This window comes from Dipodomys spectabilis, unplaced genomic scaffold (assembly GCF_019054845.1).
Source record: "Dipodomys spectabilis isolate Male_0828 unplaced genomic scaffold, ASM1905484v1 ptg000148l, whole genome shotgun sequence".
Classification (NCBI taxonomy): Eukaryota; Metazoa; Chordata; class Mammalia; order Rodentia; family Heteromyidae; genus Dipodomys; species Dipodomys spectabilis.
In genome coordinates, this window is record NW_024870825.1 from 3,824,897 (window position 1) to 3,843,666 (window position 18,770).

Consider the following 18,770-nt stretch of genomic DNA (forward strand, 5'->3'; position numbering starts at 1 on the left):
AATTTTTGGAAAAATATACTAAACATGTTTTATTGCTTTTTTGTTCTCCATCCTTAACGGTATGTGAAGGAGACCAGTTCCTTCATTTACCAAGCTAAAGGCCTGTTAAACCAAGAACACATTAGAAAAGCTTTTATAGTCGGGCACTGGTGGCTCATGCTTATAATCCTAACTACTCAGAAGGCTGAGATCTGAGGACTGAGGTTTGAAGCCAGCCTGGGCAGAAAAGTCTGTAAGACTCTTTATCTCCAATAGACTACTCAGAAAAGGCTAGAAGCGGTGCTGGTGCTGAAGTGGTAGAGAACTAGCCTTGAGCCAAAGAAGCTCAAGGACAGCATTTAGGCCCTGAGTGCAAGCCCCAGGAACAGCACAGAATAAAAATGTTTTTATAGTTTCTCCTTTTTTTAACTTGCTTAGTCTGGGTATACCTCTAGTAATTCTGGGAAATGTATTCTGATTATTAGTCTGGGCTAAAGTAGTAAAAGTGAAATGAGTATCCAGGCATTGGGCTAAACACTACACAATATATTTACATGTTATAGCCATAAGTCCTCAAGTTGTTTTAGCTTTTTGAGACAGAATTCAAACATGTGGCCCAGCTTGACCTTGAACTCAAGATTCTTATGCCTCATCTGACTAAATTCTGGGAGTACAAGTATTCACCAAGAATATATCCTGTTTTAACATAGATTCTGTTGTCTCCATTTTAAACACAAGGTAACCCAGGCTTGAAGAAATTAAGTAATCCCTAATCACATAGCTGGCATTTGATATGCATATCTATCTTTTTCCAGCTAATTACTTTCCTTACCAATCTGACCTCATTATAACCTGAAGGATTAAGATCTACAGCAAATAATTAGGAAAACTGAAACTCTAACTCTGATCTAGGGTTCCTTTCTACTCTGCTCCCTTGTGTGTGTACACATGTGTACACGTTGTATGCATGTGTGTGCACACATGTGCACTGCTCCTGAGCTTGAACTTGGGCCTGGGCGCTGTCCCTAAGTTTCTTCACTCGAGGTTCGTGGCTAGTGCTTTACCACTTGAGCCACAGTGCCACTTCCAACTTTTTGGAAGTTAATTGAAGATCTCATGGACTTTCATTCCTGGGCTGGCTTTGAAATTTGATCCTCAGAGCTCAGCCTCCTGAGTAGCTAGGAGTACAGATGAGAGTCTCTGAAACCCAGCTTCTGCTCTGCTTTTTTTTTTTTGCCGGGCCTGGGGCCTGAACTCTGGGCCTGAGCACTGTCCTCAGCTCTTCAGCTCAAGGCTAGAACTCTACTACGTGAACCACAGCACCACATCTGGCTTTTTCTGCTTATGTGATGCTTGAGGAATCGAGCCCTGGGCCTCATGCATGCAAGGCAAGCACTCTACCACTGAGCCACCATCCCAGCCCTCTGCTCTGCTTTTTAACTCTGCTTTGCAGCAACTATGCTATAATCTATTTAAATATCAGGTAAAGGTAGAATGAAACATGTTTTCTTAAAATATACAAAAATACACCATTCAGCATTATTTATTAGACCGGGTTTGTTTTTCTGAATATAACTACACTGAACAGTGACTAAAAATTATTCTGTAACTGTCCTCTTTAAAACCATTGGTAGAATTTGTGCAATTAAATGATACAATAGAAAATTTGTCTTTCTCATTTAGATGTTTTTCTTATATTTACTTTTAAATAAACCATTACATTACTGACAAACAAGGGACAAATAACTTTTAAGCTTACCTAAAAGGTGAAATATCTTTATATGATTTTTAGATTTCTAACCAGTCACTAATTGTTTTTTCCTTTGCAGGTAATGCCCTTATTAAGTGTGGAGAAACACAAAAACGAATTGGAACAGCTGACAGAGAGTTAATTCAAACATCAGCCTTAAATTTTCTTACCCCTTTAAGAAACTTTATTGAAGGAGATTACAAAACAATTGCAGTGAGTTGGAAAATGTTCCCTGTCTTTTTTCTTTAGTAGTTTACATATATGCTTAATTTTTAATGAGTAATTTTCTTTTTAATGACTGCAAGTATAACAGATTAGAACACTTTAAATATTCTAAGTCAGTATAGTCTCCAAACCCCAAAGCTAAACTAAAATAATGGACTGTTAATAACATCGATTCTGTTATAAAGATGTCTTTACATCCATTCTCACTTATTACAGCACTGAAATCTATATTTCCCCAACTATTCCATGAATTTGTCTAGAGTACAAGATAGTCATTGTAAGTTATTTAAACTCAAGCTAGAAATTTATTGGAATGTATATTTCTGCTACTATCCTTTATCTCTACGTGCATCCTGGAAGTTTTTTCATAGTATTTTTTTTCCAAAGTATAAAAATTAAAGCTGTTCTTCCTTCACTAAACCTTATCTATTAACCTTTATTTTTCAACTTATTTTTTCTGTTAGCGATGCGAATCTTGGCAGATTTTTTTCCCCTAGGATTTTTGTTGCTTTTGTTGTAAATATAACTTTAGACTTTAATTTTCATATTTCCTTTACTTTTTGAGGTGGGAGAGGTTTATAATCTATGTTGTATATTTATTTTGAGTTAATACTGGATTATTTGTCTATATATGGGCTGAGTTAAGTGGTTAGAAGGTCAGATTCACATTTTACCTGAGACATCATTGTATATTTACAAAAAGGAGAAAGATAAGAAAAGCGGGCATTGTTGAATTACACTAGAATATAGTTATTGCTTCATATTTTCACAAAAGACATTTTATAACTTTTAAGATTTCTGCTAATTGCATATAGTAATTTATTATACAAAAGGATGTTAGTACAGGTTGAAAAGGACAAAACAACTATTCTCATGTGTTGCCATAATTATACAGCTTCATTTTCAAACAATTACATTTATGTAAATCTACTATTAAAATCAGTGTTATTTATACAGTTAGTCCCTAATGAATTCAGTCAACTTGCCATGAGCCTATCCTTTTTAAATAAGACACTGATATTTCTGAAATTCACATATTCATTGTTACAAAATAGAGAAGCTTTTAATGGTGTATTTGCAGTGAATTTGTTTCTCTGTAAAGTATTTGAATTGATAAAAGAACTACTAAATAGGATTTAAAAGATACTAATGTATGGAATCTAAGAAAACAGGCAGTTATAGTCAACTTGACTTTTACACAGAAGCTTGAGGAATTCTAAAATATTAATGTTTGTTGTTCATTCATTCTTTCTTTTTTTTTTGTGCCAGTCCTGGAGCTTGAACCCAGGGCCTAGGTGCTGTCCCTGAAGTTTTGGTTTTCGTTTTGCTGAAGTCTAGTGCTCTACCACTTGAGCCATGGCTCCAGTTCCAGCTTTTTGGTAGTTAATTGGTGATAAGGGTCTCACAGACTTTCCTGCCTGGGTTGACTTTGAACTGCAATCCTCATATCTCAGCCTTCAGAGTAGCTAGGATTACAAGTGGGAGCCAGTGGTACTCTGCTTATTATTCATAGTTTATGTTTGAAATTCTGTTTCAGAGCAGTTGCATTACATTCACTGCTATGATGCATTAAGAATAACCTTCCAGTCTATGAAATAAATCACATAGGATATCAAGGAACCTTGCCCTAGGTTTATTTTTCCTTCACTTTAAGTACTTTGTAGATAATCCATGATAGTTTTAAGGTTTCTGGAGTTGGCCTCCACCAACATTGTGGGCCAAATGAGTCTTTGTTGTAGTAACTGTGTTGCATTGTAATTTGTTTAGTAGAATCGTTGGCTTTACTCAGAAGACACTAGTGACACCACCTAATTTTATCAACCAAAAAAATATTGCCACGTGTTCTCTAGAGGCAGGAAAACAGACTCATTAGAGCTCATATTCCTTTGCTTTTATGCCAGATTCTCCAGCTATATGCAGAATGTCTAAAATGTCTAGCTCATTTTAAAATGAAAAAATGCTAAAAGAAAGGGAGAAAAATATCTTCATAGTCACTCTATAGACAATTTTATAATCATAAATCTTATCAGATGTTACACGTATTTAATTAAAAGTAGTAGATGAAATTTGTATATTCTTTCTGTTTCAGTTATAAAGGCTAAGATTTTTTTCTTTTCTACAATATATAGAAAGAAAGGAAACTGTTACAAAATAAGAGACTGGATCTGGATGCTGCAAAAACCAGACTAAAAAAGGCAAAAACTGCAGAAGCTAAAAGTTCAGTAAGTAGTGTTTTTCTTTTTAAATAAAAACTAAGATTAAATAACTTTAAAATTTGTGCAATATTTTGCTAACAGTAAGTTGCAGACTATCATTTAGAAAATATGATTTTAGAGTCTTAGTTTTGTTTTAAATAAATTTATCAGAACTTAATACACCCCAAGACATCACAGAGTAGTCCTATGAAGAGGCAAATCTATGTTGTCTATAAACACAGTACCTCCTAAAGGCTGAAGCATGATTTAAGTATCCTCAGTAGTGAATTTAATTAACATGAGAAAATATCAAGTTTGAGAACGTAAGTATGTTAAATAAATTAACATAAATAAAAGTTAAATAAATTTAATTCCTATATCTGACTCAGACTGTTAAGGGGTTATCACCAAGAATAGTTTTAAAAGGATTCAAAAAGTGGCAGCCTAGACTCCCAAGTAGCTATTTTGAAGGGAGAGAAACCCATTTGGATAAATTAAGTTCCGGTATAATTTTCAAAAACTCAACCTCACATTTTTTTTTCAAATTACATTAAATTTGAAAATGATTCAATTATATATATTATATATATATATATATATATATATAATATATATATATTAATGTATAGCTTTTTTTTTAGTCCAGTCTTGACACTTGAACTCTGGGCCTGGGAACTATCTCTGAGCTTCTTTGGCTCAAGGCTTGAGCCATAGCTCTACTTCCTTTTTGGGTAATTTATTGGAGATAGACTCTCAGACTTTCCTGCCTAAGCTTGCTTCAAAACCATGCTCCTCAGACCTTGGCCTCCTGAAGTAGCTAGGATTACAGGCATAAGCTACTAGCACCTGGTTATATATAACTTTTTAAGGTCTTATAAGCTTTTTAGCTAATCTAACTACTATTTGTATTTTCAGTCCAAAGTTAAAAAAGGTTATTCAGAGTTAAACTGGAATACTTTTACTGTTGTACAGTATAAACAATTACAGTTTTGTTAGAGGAAGCTAACAAATTCTTAATTCGAAAAGGAATATGTTTTTGTTGAGAAGCAGAATTCTAGCCTCTATTTCTAACTCTGTACTGCTGTCAAAAATCATTTCCTTAGTTGAATATATTAATACAGTGCTGGTAGAAGTCAGTTTTCTTGATTTGGTTGAGATAGTATAGAGTGAAATTTAAAGCTTGGTGTTAATCAGTGATAACATGATACTACCCCAATACCTTTTGTAAGCAATATGCACTTTTTCTTTTTGACAGACCTGGGGCTTGAACTCAGGGCCTGCAACTTTTTGTGCTCAAGGCTAGCAGTCTACCACTTGAGCCACAGCACCATTTATGGCTTTTTCTGAGTAGTTTATTGGAGATAAGTATCTTAAGGTCTTTTCTGCCCAGGTTAGCTTCAAACTGTGATCCTTAGATTTCAGCCTCCTGAGTAGGTAGGATTACATGTGTGAGCAATTAAAATCCAGCTAAAATATGCTTTTTCTATTGGATTTCCTTTTTGGAGATTTTTGTACTAGTAACTGTTGGAGAAGAGCTATCTCTGATAAGATATTAATTTCAAATTCAATTTTTTTCACTTCAAAATTTACCGTGACATCATAACCAGTGTTAATTCCTTAAACAGATGAATTTAACTTTAATTCCCTAAACAGATGAATTAAACTTTAATACAGTAGGGTTGGTCAGGTGGCCCAGGTAATAAACTGCTTACCTAGCTTGGTCTATGCCCTGGGTTCTGTTTAAAAAAAAAAAAAAAGCTTGTAAACAGCAAAAGACCTTGCAATTTATAAACACAAATTGGTTTTTAAGACACTAATTTTATAACCAGGAAAAAGTTAAATATTATTTAGAAATAAACATTGGAACTAGAACAAAAACTTAAAAAAAATACCTGAATAATAAGCTAGGCACCAGTGGTGCATGACTAGAATCCTAGCTACTCAGAAGTATGAGATCTGGAAGATCTCAATTCTAAGCAGTTGGAGCAAGAAAGTCCACTAGATTCTGTTTCCAAAAGTAACCAGCAAAAAGCTAGGCTAGAGATGTGGCTCAAGTGGTAGAATGCCAGCCCAAAAAGCAAGCAAAGCAAGTTCAGGCCCTAAATTCAAACCCCATTGCCATAAGAAATAAATATAAAAGTAGACAAGTTTTAAGAACTTTGTTTTTAAAACATGTAGGGGAAATATTGGCAATTTTTCGGTGCTGTGTATTTTGGAGCACAAATTTTTTTTCTGTGGAAATTTTTGTTTAAAATTAAGCTTTAAAGCTATACAAGTGACATAATCCAACAATTTCATTTATATGCAATTTTCTAGAATTTCAGTTATGTAAAACTCTTTATAGCCAAATAGTAAAGATACTAGTTTGGACAAAAGCTCATTTTTTTCTGGTTTTAGTCTTATTCCTTCCTCTAGATAATCAACTTATTCCTCTAGGTAATCAACTTATTTGAAACATTATATCAATTAAGTATGAATTGCCTTGGGTAGGAAAAGTTGTCTTTGTTTTCTACAAAAAACATTAAAGAATGTTGTATTTGGTGATTTTTTTTTTTTGTTTCTTTGGGTTTTTTTTGTTTCTGTTTGTTTCTCTTTATATAAATAATACAAAATAATAGAAATCGTTTAGAGTTTTGCTCTTTTCCTTTTTGACACCTTTCTTAGTTCCTACTTGGCAACTGAAAAGGTTAATCTAACTCCAGACTTTATTTAATTTCTGATTTACCAGTAAGGTTTGAAACTTACACATGGCACTACTTTTTGTAAAAGCTTTCATTTTAATAGTTTCCTGTGACCTCTTGCTTACATTCTTTATTTTTTGAGTGTGAATTTTGTGAAATGTACTCTAATGGAGAGGATTCAGAGGTAAATAATGCAACATACTCAGTCCTCAGTTTATTGAATTAGACTAGACATTTTTTCTTTTTTGATAGTAGTGGAGTTTGAATTCAGGGTCTCACAGTAGGCAGGCACTCAGCCCCTTGAGCTATGCTCCCTACCCTTTCTACTTATTTTTCTATAACGTTTTAACTGTACTCTTTATCTAAGGCCTCCTGCAAAGCTTTACTTACAAGAAGGCAGTACTAAGCCTGGCTAATTTGTTGTGTACTCCAACGCACCTGACCTGTTTGTTGTTGGGAGGTCTCAATTTTTTCTCCTCAAGACTAGCTGCCTAATCTCTGCCCCCTGAGTAGCTGGGATCACAGGTGTGAGCCACGTTGCCTAACCGTAGATTAAATTTTTTGATGACAGACCTATCAGTAAAAAAAAAAATTTTTTTTGCTTATATCCAATCTTGCTGTTTTAATACATTGTTTTGCTTATTAGTATATCAAGAATGGTAATATCAAACACATTTCTCAAAATAGTCTAGCTTAACATAAAAGTCAGTTGTTTCACAGTGAATAAATAAAAGTATAGTTTTAAAAATAGTTGTAGGTACAGTAAAAGTTGGGCTGGGAAGGGGGCTCAATAAATTCCTGAAGTCTTAGGTTCAGTCTCAAACCTAAAAAATAAAAAACTGCCATAGGCGAGAGGTACAATGATGAAATATAATTAAACTACATTGTACTTACATCTGTCTTTTTCTTTTCTTATGCTGATCCTGGGGCTTGAATTCAGGGCCTGGGCCCTGTCCCTGAACTTTTGTACTCCAGGTTAACACTCTACCACTTGAGCCACAGCTTCACTTCTGGCTTATTTGGAGATTAGAGTCTCATGGACTTTCCTGCCCAGGCTGGCTTTGAACCACGGTCTTCAGATCTCAGCCTCTTCGATAGCTAGGATTTTAGGTGTGGACCACCAGTGCCCTGCCATAACCTAATCTTAATCTAATATCATTAATGAGAAAACATACTAGCTGGCTTCAAAGTTCTGCAGTATTTAGAGATTTAGACCTGCTGTTTGAGCATCCAAATTTGATGGAAAACATTTATTTAGATACCTCACACAACACATATTCCCTCTACACACATAAATATTTCCACAGCAGTCTAAATCTTTAGCCTGCAATTTCAGTAACATTTATAGCATAGCACCATGCTATAACCCTAACTTGAGTCTATGTACATGTTTGAATTTAAAGTGTATGGCAAAACCTATTTGAGGCTGATTCAAAAAGAACATGGTTGAAGCAATCATAAATTCATAACACAGAAATGAGTTTTGAAGTAGGGTGTGGGTAGGCAGAAGTTTTCACTTTCCTTAGGTGAAAACAATAACTTCAGCTAATTAGCAATTTATAAGTAATATACCTTCCCAAGATGAGACTAATTTAAAATTAAGTATTAAATTTGTTTTATTTGAAAATTTGACCTTTGAGAAAATTGAGTAAGCATCACCGTATGAAATTTCATAGAATAATAAATACAGTTGTATTTTTTAAATAAAGCATTTTATTTGCCTTTTTAACGCTTGTTTAGTGTTTGCTTTATTGTGCAGAAGTAATCTTGATTCACTGTGTTCATTGGTATAATGTGTTCTTTGTCTCTTGCCTATGCACTTAAGCAACTAAACTCAGCTCGCCCTGAAGGAGATAACATGGTAAATTTCTTTTACATGCTCAACTTCCTGCATGTAAAATGGCTGAAGGTTTGTTGGCCTACTGTGTTTTCTACATCTTGAATAAAAGTGCCTTCTCTTGTTATTAGCTGCATATAAAACTAAAATAATAGTACAAGTCATGCATTCACTATATCTAGGAAAGCATATTGGCTAAAATGACCTTGAAATTTGGGAGGGGGGGGTGGAAGATGATGGTATATGTTCTAATTGCCCAATATATTGATGCCAGATACAAATGTTACAAGTATAGAGAGAAAATGTTTTTATGTACCCAATAAAATATACTAATTTAAGCTAGCAACTTGTATTTTTACTTGGGCACTGAAAATTAACAAGCTTTATCTTACTTGTAAAAAAGTAAAGGTATACAAATTGACTTTGATTCTTGGTAACTTCAAAACTTACTATTTATAAACCCAAAGAAATTATTTTCTTCTGCTAATTTAGGCTAACACAAACTCCTGGAGGTTGGTAATTCCTACAGTGGTCATGTCCATTCCACATCCTGTGCTAACTCACTTTCAGGATGGTGATGGCCTGGGGAAAAATTGAGAATGAGAATTGTTTGTATTAGTGAATGTACATATTGAGCTCAGTTTGAGGAAACTTTTGTTATTAGAACTTTTTAAATTTTATTACAATAGGAAATTGTAAAATACAAGCATAGAAAATTCATTTATTAACCAATATAAATTAGTAGTCTTAATATTATACACTGATGCTCATTTAGAAGTGGCATGAAATCTGTATTACAGTTAAACTTGCAGTAAATTAACTTGTTTTATTCTATTAGCATTGAACTAAAAGCAGAAAAAAATGTTTCCCGAATTCATATTTGATTTTTTTTTAACTCATAATTTTTGAAGCCCTGTCTAAATTAGGGCTTTTCCTTAGATAGCAAGAGAATGCATTTCCATTGTCCTATCTAGGTAAATGAAAAGCATGAAAATATTTCAGTCATTGCTAATTGAGTATATAAATTGTAGGAATTTTTTATTTTAGGTAAAAATATCCTAACAGCAATGCTTTGCTTATATAATGTGCTAAGTATTTGTTTTATATGTTGTCTACTTATAGTCATATATAGTTAAATCTGGTGATCATAAATTCATTTTATTTTACGTTAATTATCTCTAAAATGACTAGATCAACAGTATCTAGTCTCCATATATCCTTGTTTTATTTTTCATTTCCTAAAATTTTATAATTTATGCCTGGAAGAAATTTAAAATTATCCCAAACATTTCATTTTATAGTTGAGAGAACTCATACTAATACAAACTAGATATTTCCAAAATGGGAAAGCTGTAATTCAGTTAATACAGATTTTTCACTTGATCATAATGATACATATAAAAGGCATACTCAAAATATTGTTTACTGATTTAGTTACTACTGTGTATAATTTATGATTCTGGAAAAAGTATGCCATTTAAATTAAAATGCATTTTTCTATAATTGTAGAAAATGTTAAATTCCAACTTTCTTTCATGCTCTATATCTTTCTCTGATTTTTAATGCTGGCTAGATTTGGGCAGAGGAAGTGACAAAAGTAAGTAAATCATTAAACTACAGAATTATGAAACAAGAATTTAATTGCCATTCATTCACTAAGTATTTATTGAGCACCAGCTTGGAGCCAGTCACAATCAGTTTTTCTGTATCTTAAAAATTTGAAAGTTAAGGATTAATGTTCAAGTCTGTTTGGCTAATAGCAGTTCCATAGAGCAGTAGAAAAAGGCTGCAGGGGTGTGGTTTACACACACCATGATGAATCCTAGGGAACAATTAAATTTGTAGATTTATAGTGCCTTGCTAAAAGACAATCAGTACCTGTTCATTGATAATTATTTTAAAACTGAAGTTTGTTGTCTCCAGTACTGAAACTAATTTTTCACCTTAGTAGAAAATATCTCTAAAATATGGACTTTACAGCCTTACTAAACACAGGATGACAAGTAATTTCATTTTACTTATAGTTAAGATCATAATTACAAATATCCCTGATGTAACAATTGGAGCTATTGGTTTTTGTCCTTTCCCTCAATGTCAGACTGTTATTTCTAGAAGCTGTCTGTATTACTTATGTTTGCAGTCCCTCTGCCTGTGTGTTACAACTTTAATATCTGAGCTGGGAAAGCAAATAACAAAGCAAGAATTTAAAGAATTAAATTATGACATTAGTGCATATTTGTTTCAAATAGTAGGTCTTGAGAAGCATTTTTCATTATTCCCCATGCTCAGCCCTACCAAAATCATCTTCTAGATGAATCTGATGCTAGGGACCAAGAACAGGTGACAACAATGTCTCTAACTTTTAATAGCTTTACAAACTTTAACTTGTAGTTTATACACTAGTAGTAGGATTGCTGGTTATAGTCTGTTTCTTGCATAGGTTATTGAGCTATTGTTTCCGTGACTTGGAAATTCTTTGTGAAATTCTTAAGCTCTCATCACCATTTGTGAATATTTTGACCAATTTAGTTTGTTTCCATCCTGGCTTCTGATTTCCTCCTGAACTTCCCTCTTAGCATGAAGAGAACAGAGAAATAAGTTAAAACAGGAAAACCTCTAGTGTCTTCCCTTTTGTGGATAGGCACGCCCTGACCCCAAAAATATGTATCTGACTTGATATTGCACCTTCTACAAGTTTTGGAAGTAGCTGTAAATAATCATGAAATGAATGTTTATATTATATAGTTACATAAGCAAATATGTCAAAATGGATTTGAAGAGTTTTTCTATGGTCTTCTGGCATTTTATAGTTGGAATTTTTATAATTTGAAATTGTATAAATTAAAAAATTTCATCTTCCTGGAATATTTCAGACTTAGGCCCATAAAGATATAGATGGCAATAACAAAAATTATTACAGCAAAAATTTATATATATATAATTCTGATGTTATAAACCAACAGATTCTTGTCCATTTTACAAGTCACATCTTAAGAGAAATCTTACTGTATGCTTAACTCGTGGTATACTGTCATACAGCCTGGATTAACTAGTTAAGTACCAGTTATCTTGACAGGTAGTATTTCTGCTTAATGCCTATTTGATGTATAGTTTAGAAATTTTAAAATATAGGACAAAGAATTCTTTGGAGTAACCTAAGAACTATAGCATTTAAGTGTTTGGTCACAAGAGGGTAGAAATCAAATTGAAGACTACTTTTGAAGTAAAAAAAAGTAGTAATTAAGGGGCTGGGAAGGTGGCTCAGTGGTAGAGTGCTTGCCTTGCATGCATGAGGCCCTGGGTTCGATTCCTCAGCACCACATAAGCAAAAAGAAAAAAGCTGGAAGTGGTGCTGTGGCTCAAGTGGAAGATTGAGTGCTAGCTTTGAGCTGAAGAGCTGAGGGACAGCACCCAGGCCCAGGGTTCAGGCCCACAACCGACAAAAAAAAAGTAGTAATTAAGAGGTATTTGACAATTATTTTATATACAAAACAATGAGATTATATACAATCCTGAGATTTTGTAAAAAAAAAAAAATTAGCAAACTAGATACTTGAAAGTATATTGTCTAAAGTTTTCTAGGGTTTTATGAGAACAACATTAAACTTTGGCATTGATTCTTTTGAGTCAAATGCTGGTAAGGAATCACTGTATTGTGGCTGAGTGATTCAGAAAAGGTAAAGTCTAGAAATCATAGAGCAATTTAGATCCTAAGCAGAATCTGAAATTACTCGATATAATTTGTGATTTGGTGAATTTTAACAATCTAAATGAGTAAATAAAATAGGTAAGTCTTCTAATGAGATTCTAAAACTGTTTCCTAATTTAAGTCTGAACAGGAAGTAAGAATAACTCAAAGTGAATTTGATCGTCAAGCAGAAATTACCAGACTTCTGCTAGAAGGAATCAGCAGTACACATGTAAGTATTTATTCACTGGAATTTCATTTGGAGCAAAACACCTTCATTTTGATGTAGTACCTGGGAGGCCAGGGCAGGAGGGCTGTGAATTCACCGTCAGTCTGAACTATACTAAGACCCCATCTCATACAAGCAAGCAAATAAAAAAAGGACTGATAATTCTAAAACTGTGTAGAGAGTAAAAAAACTGAACTTGCTTTTCAGTCACTTATCTAGGAAATTTAAACTGGCATTTTCAAAGATATATGAAGAAATATTTAAAGTTTTTTTTGGCTATAACTCATCACTTCTCCAAACCTTACCAAATTGTCTTTTTGGCTTTTTATTGACTAAGCAAACTTGGTTACTGGAACTGTTCACCAGGGTCAATCCTAATAAGCCTTATAATAAGATGCTAGGTACATGAGTCTTATTGCAGTGTTGTCTTCTGACTGTCCCTTGCCCCTTAAGAGCTGCTAAGAACTGACTGTAACTTTTCCTTTACAGGCCCATCATCTCCGCTGTCTGAATGACTTTGTAGAAGCTCAGATGACTTACTATGCCCAGTGTTACCAGTACATGTTAGACCTCCAAAAACAACTGGGAAGGTGGACATTTCCTTTTCTCATATAAAAGTCCTGATAAGAAACTTATGTATATGAACTAATATATAAAGATGAGGATTTGAAAAATTAAAGGTTTTTATTAGTGTATAAAGTATTGTATTTTTATAATAATTGTCAAGCTTCTTAAGTAATAAAACATTTTGAGGTTTTCTGGCACATAAGGATTTAACAAGTGACAAGAAGATAATTTGAGTATCTGTTTAGTATCATATTTAAAAATACTTGAAGCCAGGTGCCAGTGGCTCACACCTATAATCCTAGCTATTCAGGAGGCTGAGATCTGAGGATCGTAGTTCAAAGCCAGTACGTCCAGGAAAGTTTTGAGACTTTATCTCCAATAAACCACCAGAAAATAAGGTGGCGCTGTGGCTCAAGTGGTAGAGCGCTCACCTTTAGCTGAAGAGCTGAGGAACAGTGCCCAGGCTGAAAGATGTTTGTTGTTTCTCTTTTCTCTTCCTGTTGGATATTTTCTGCTAAGGAAGAAGTAGCTACATTGATGCTTAAAAGTAAATTAATTTGGAGCTGGGAAGATGGCTCAGTGGTAGAGTGCTTGCCTTGCATACATGAGGCCCTGGGTTTGATTCCTTAGCACCACATAAGCAGAAAAAGAAAAAAAGCCGAAAGTGACACTGTGGCTCAAATGGTAGGAGTACTAGCCTTAAGCTGAAGAGCTGAGGGACAGCACCCAGGCTCCATGACCTTAAAAAAAAAAAAAAAGTAAACTAATTTAAATTTGTTAATTACTTGCTTATTATAGAATATTCTATAAAACCTCTGACACACTGACATGCTTGTTTCAATATACTAATATATGTGTGTATCTTCAGGGTTTGAACTCAGTGCCTCTTGATCTTTCTCACCTTGATTGCTCATGGTTAGCACTTATCCACTTGAAATATGCCTCTGGCCCAGCCTTTTTCTTTATTCTTGTTAAATGGATATGAAGTCTTGAAAACTTTTCGACCCAAGTTAGCTTCAAACATCAATCCTCTGATATCAGCCTCTTGAGAATCTAGGATTATAGGGATGAGCCACTGGTACCTAGCTGTTAATATATTTTAAAATAAAATGATAGTTTGTAAAGTATTTAACTCAATCATTCATCAGATGTTTATGGAATACTTAACAATATGCCAAGCACTGTTTTATATTTTACAGTTAAATTAGCAAGCAAAGAATGCCAAGGTGCTTGCCTTTATGGCACTCATAAGGTGAAACTGGAAATAATAAAAATCAGATTGGTCTCCATTCTCAAAACAATTAAAAGTCTAGGTAGAAGCATAAGTCTTAGGTATATAGAACATCCAATAAGTGGAAAAGTATAAGAAGGGCAAAATGCTTAAGGACATCTGTGAGTCAGAAGTGTCTGGCAAAATTTTCTAGATGGAAGTTTTTTAGTAGTACTCTAGATAAAAAAGGGGGGGGCAGGAATATTCCATACAAACTAGGAACCTGTTTACAAAAAGGCTAGAGGAAAGAAAATGTAGTAGCTCATTATGACATATTATGAAGTTAAGGATTAGGGCAGTTGATGAGTCTAGAGTAGTTAAGAAAAGTCATACTATCCATGTATGCTATGGTCTTAAGTATGGCAAGCAGGTTTGGATTTATAGAACAATTAAAGCAGAAGAGTGATTCATGGTAATTGAGAGGAAATAAGATGAATCGTTTCAAGGCAAGGAATCAGTAGTTCTTGCCTGTAATCCTACCTACACAAGAGGCTAAAATCTGAGGATCCCACTTTGAAACCAGGCAAGGCAAACAAATCCAAGAGAGTCTTGTCTCCCACGAACCAGCAAAATGCTAGAAGTGGAACTGTGGCTTAAGTTGTAGAGAGTTGCCTTGAACAAAAAAAGCTAAGGGAGAGTACCAGGCCCTGAGCTCAAGCCCCAGTACTGGCAGCAAAAAAAATTGTTTCAAAAGTCTTTTTCTTTTCAGTTAAAAATCATCAAACTCATCAACTGAGCATAAGTTGGGAGAATTTCTGGGATTTAAGGAAGAACAGAAAGTGAATGGACTAGAGAATATAAATTGCCAAGTAGTATTGTAGAGCCGTTTTGAGGCTCTACAATCACCTAATAACATGGTAGCTTGTTGTTATTTTTTTTGTATGTGGATTTTTGTGTCTGTCCTAGGACTTCAGCTCAGGGCCTGAGTGCTGAGTGAGTCCTGAACTTTTGTGTTCAAGGCTAGTTCTCTACCACTTGAACCACAGCTCACCTTCCAGCTTTTTGGTAGTTAATTGGAGTTGAGAATCTCAATGACTTCTCTACTGAGGCTGCCTTTGAAACATGATTCTTAGATCTCAACCTCCTGACTACCTAGCATGCATGAAGCCCTGGGTTCAATTCCTCAGTACCACATAAACAGAAAAAGCCAGAAATAGTGTTGTGGATCAAGTGATAGAATCCTAGCCTTGAGCCAAAGAATCTCAGGGACAGTGTCCAGGCCCTCCTGAGTTAAAGCCCCAGGACTGGCAAAAATAAAATAAAAGTAGTGTTTCTGTATTTTCCTATTTACTCTTGTATTCATTTTCATTATAGTTATACCACTTGAATGTGATTTAGGAAAACTTGTAATATGTAGCTTTTCATTAATTTTTTTAAACAGTTAATAAAGAGAGGAGACAGATAATAATACATTCTAATAGGAGTTCTTAACAGTGTTTTAAGGATAAACCATCTTCGGGGGTGGAGGAAATAGCCACTTAAAAATATAAAGTATTGGGGACTGGGAAGGTGGCTCAGTGGTAGAGCGCTTGCCTTGCATGCATGAGGCTCCGGGTTCAATTCCTCAGCACCACATAAGCAGACAAAAAAAGCCAGAAGTGGCGCTGTGGCTCAAGTGGTAGAGTGTTAGCCTTGAGCTGAAAGCTGAGGGACAGCACCTAGGCCCAGAGTTCAGGCCCCACGACCGGACTCCCCCCCCCCCCAAAAAAAAAATCTAAAGTATTAAAGACAATTTTGAAACAAACTTTTAAGGATTTATATTTAAATACAACTTAAATTGTCTCTAACTGGCCCAAGAAAGATGAGGAAGCCAGACACACACTTTGTCATTACAGTATTAAATTAAAAGCATCTGTAAATTCTTTCAGTTGAGATTGGTAGTGAGCAGACAGTGCCACCCAGTGGTGATAGTGAGAAGCTTTAACCGCTTGGAAATTAGTAAATGGCTGTTTTCTTTTCAGCAGTTTTCCTTCCAGTTATCTTTGTAACAACAATCACAATGCTGGGACACCTGTGCCATCTGCTTTACCAAATGTGATTGGTTCTTCTGCCATGGCTTCAACAAGTGGCCTAGTAATCTCCTCTCCTAACATCAGTGACCTTAAAGAGTCAAGTGGCAGCAGGAAGGCCAGGGTTCTCTACGATTATGATGCTGCAAACAGTACCGAACTATCACTTTTGGCGGATGAGGTGGGTAATGTGGGTGAAATATATGTAACAGATATTATAAAATGCAGGTTCAAGGGCTGAAGATAAGGCTCCAGTGCCTATATAAGTCTCTGAGTTCAAACCCCAGTACCATAAGTAAAGAAAAAAAGACATTTCTTGTTACTTATCTGGAAATAGTTTATCACAAGTATTTCATAGATTTCAGATATTTATATAGACATAAGATTTTGTTATTTATCATAGAATGTCACAGAAATACTTTAAACTTTTAACTGCTGAGTAGTTGTATATAAATCTCCATCCAATAAAATTCTTTATCAGCACAATTGATAATGTTAAAGTTATTTAACAATAACAGTTTAGAGAAGTTAAATATCAGTCTTTTTTTGGTATGTGTTTATTTTTTAGTATAGTTAATTACTTGAAATTTTTATTTTGTAGGTGATCACTGTGTTCAGTATCATTGGAATGGATTCAGACTGGCTAATGGGGGAAAGAGGAAATCAGAAGGGCAAGGTGCCAATTACCTACTTAGAACTGCTCAATTAAATAGGGAGACTAAGAAAGATTACCCATCATGACACCATATTTATATACAAGTAATTCTAAATAAAGCAGATTTAAGTATCGTCCATGTTAATGTCTTAAGAGATTGAAAAAAAAACAGCCATTAGAAATTATTCTTTCTGCTAATAAAATTGCATGGTAAATATTTCATTACACAATTTACATTAGAATTTTCATGCCACAAATGTTTTCTTATAAAAGTCTCTTTCTACTGAAGTTTCATTAATATACAACTCTACTTTTGAGCTCCAACTTGAAGCAGAAGAATTGTTTTCTACTAAATTTTTCATTAACAGCAAGCTTTTCTTTTATGTAAAATAAATTTATTGTGAATTTGATATCATTGGCTCATTTACTAGGGATAATTAATAGCCAAAGAATTCAGTTAAAATTTGTTTTCAACTTTTGGTTTTTAAAATGCTCTAAGATAGAAATCTCTTTTGTGAAAAATAATGTTTTTGAATGCGTCCAAAAACAAATTCAGTTAAATCATTTTTACCTTGAGCCCAGCAGAAATAAATTATTTCAATACTGTGCTTTTAATAGGTTGAGCATACTGGGGAGATACCTTCCTTTCTTTCCTTCTTTCTTTCCTTCTTTCTTTCTTTCTTTCTTTCTTTCTTTCTTTCTTTCTTTCTTTTTTTGTTTGTTTTGAGCTTAGGGGTTTTTTTGAACGCTTGTGAATAGGTTCTTTTAAATTAAATTAGTCTTGAAAAGCATTCCTTTAATTCTCTAATATAGTTACCATTTTAGATTATTCAGTTGGCACAAAGCAATATTTAATGAGTAATCAGAATAAGATCCATTAATAATATGCTGTACTACTACAGAAAAGATTTATTGAACAAAATCTGTATAAAATATTAATACAGCTATATTCACTATGGAATAATTTACACCTACATAAAAATTTTACTTGTTTCCTTCTAGCTCACTAATAAAACTTTGAAATTTTATTAGTGAATGTAAGCTTCCTTGGTTAGGATCTCTGGTTATGAAGAGCACACTATTGAAATTATTAGTGACAAATGTGGAGCCAGAGAATTGTCATTTGGGATATTGGTATGAATCAGTGGTTGCTATAAATTAGCATTATGAACTTTTTTCTTCCTGTATTAGGACTTCTCATATTCATTCAAGAAACATTTGTTAAGAGTCAGCTACTTTGTTGTTCCACTATATTATAAACAAGATGCATATAGTTCTTGCCCCTGCAGAGTTTAAAGATTAGGAAAACAATTATTCTGTATCAAGATTTGTTGTATTATGTTGAAGAAACAGAAGGTATTATCCTGTGTTAGGAATCCCTAACTCAGATCTGAGGACAGAAGACTGTTTAGATTTCAAAATGCTGAGTATTTATGCTGAGTTCTTTTGGCTTATACCTGTACTCCTACGTACTTAGGACGCTAAGATCCATGCTTGAAGCCAGCCTGGATAGAAACAGAAAAAAGCCAGGCTGGAGCTGTGGCTAAAGTGTTAGACTACCACCTGAGCAAGCAAGATTGAATAAGTGTGAGGGCCTAAGTTTAAACTCCAGTACCAGGAAAAATAAATAAATACTTAAAATATCTGAGTTTTTAAGAACTTGGTAAGCATCTAAATAATTTAAT

The 18,770-nt window shown here is 34.1% G+C and overlaps 1 protein-coding gene across 8 annotated transcripts in view; it reads left to right on the plus strand.

Moving 5' to 3' along the window:
• The window catches only part of Sh3glb1 (SH3 domain containing GRB2 like, endophilin B1), a 31,237-nt gene extending 13,124 nt beyond the window's left edge, over positions 1-18,113 (plus strand). Inside the window, exons 4-11 of one of the 8 annotated variants that reach the window (XM_042692242.1) lie at positions 1,809-1,942; positions 4,084-4,176; positions 8,656-8,739; positions 10,241-10,264; positions 12,498-12,587; positions 13,074-13,174; positions 16,383-16,611; positions 17,032-18,113. In XM_042692242.1, the coding sequence (XP_042548176.1) occupies positions 1,809-1,942; positions 4,084-4,176; positions 8,656-8,739; positions 10,241-10,264; positions 12,498-12,587; positions 13,074-13,174; positions 16,383-16,611; positions 17,032-17,139 (863 nt within the window). In that variant the 3' untranslated portion in view covers positions 17,140-18,113. The remainder of the gene's footprint in view (positions 1-1,808; positions 1,943-4,083; positions 4,177-8,655; positions 8,740-10,240; positions 10,265-12,497; positions 12,588-13,073; positions 13,175-16,382; positions 16,612-17,031) is intronic. The other 7 variants (XM_042692246.1, XM_042692243.1, XM_042692247.1 and 4 more) reach the window with 7 other exon arrangements.
• The last annotated feature ends 657 nt before the right edge of the window (positions 18,114-18,770 follow it).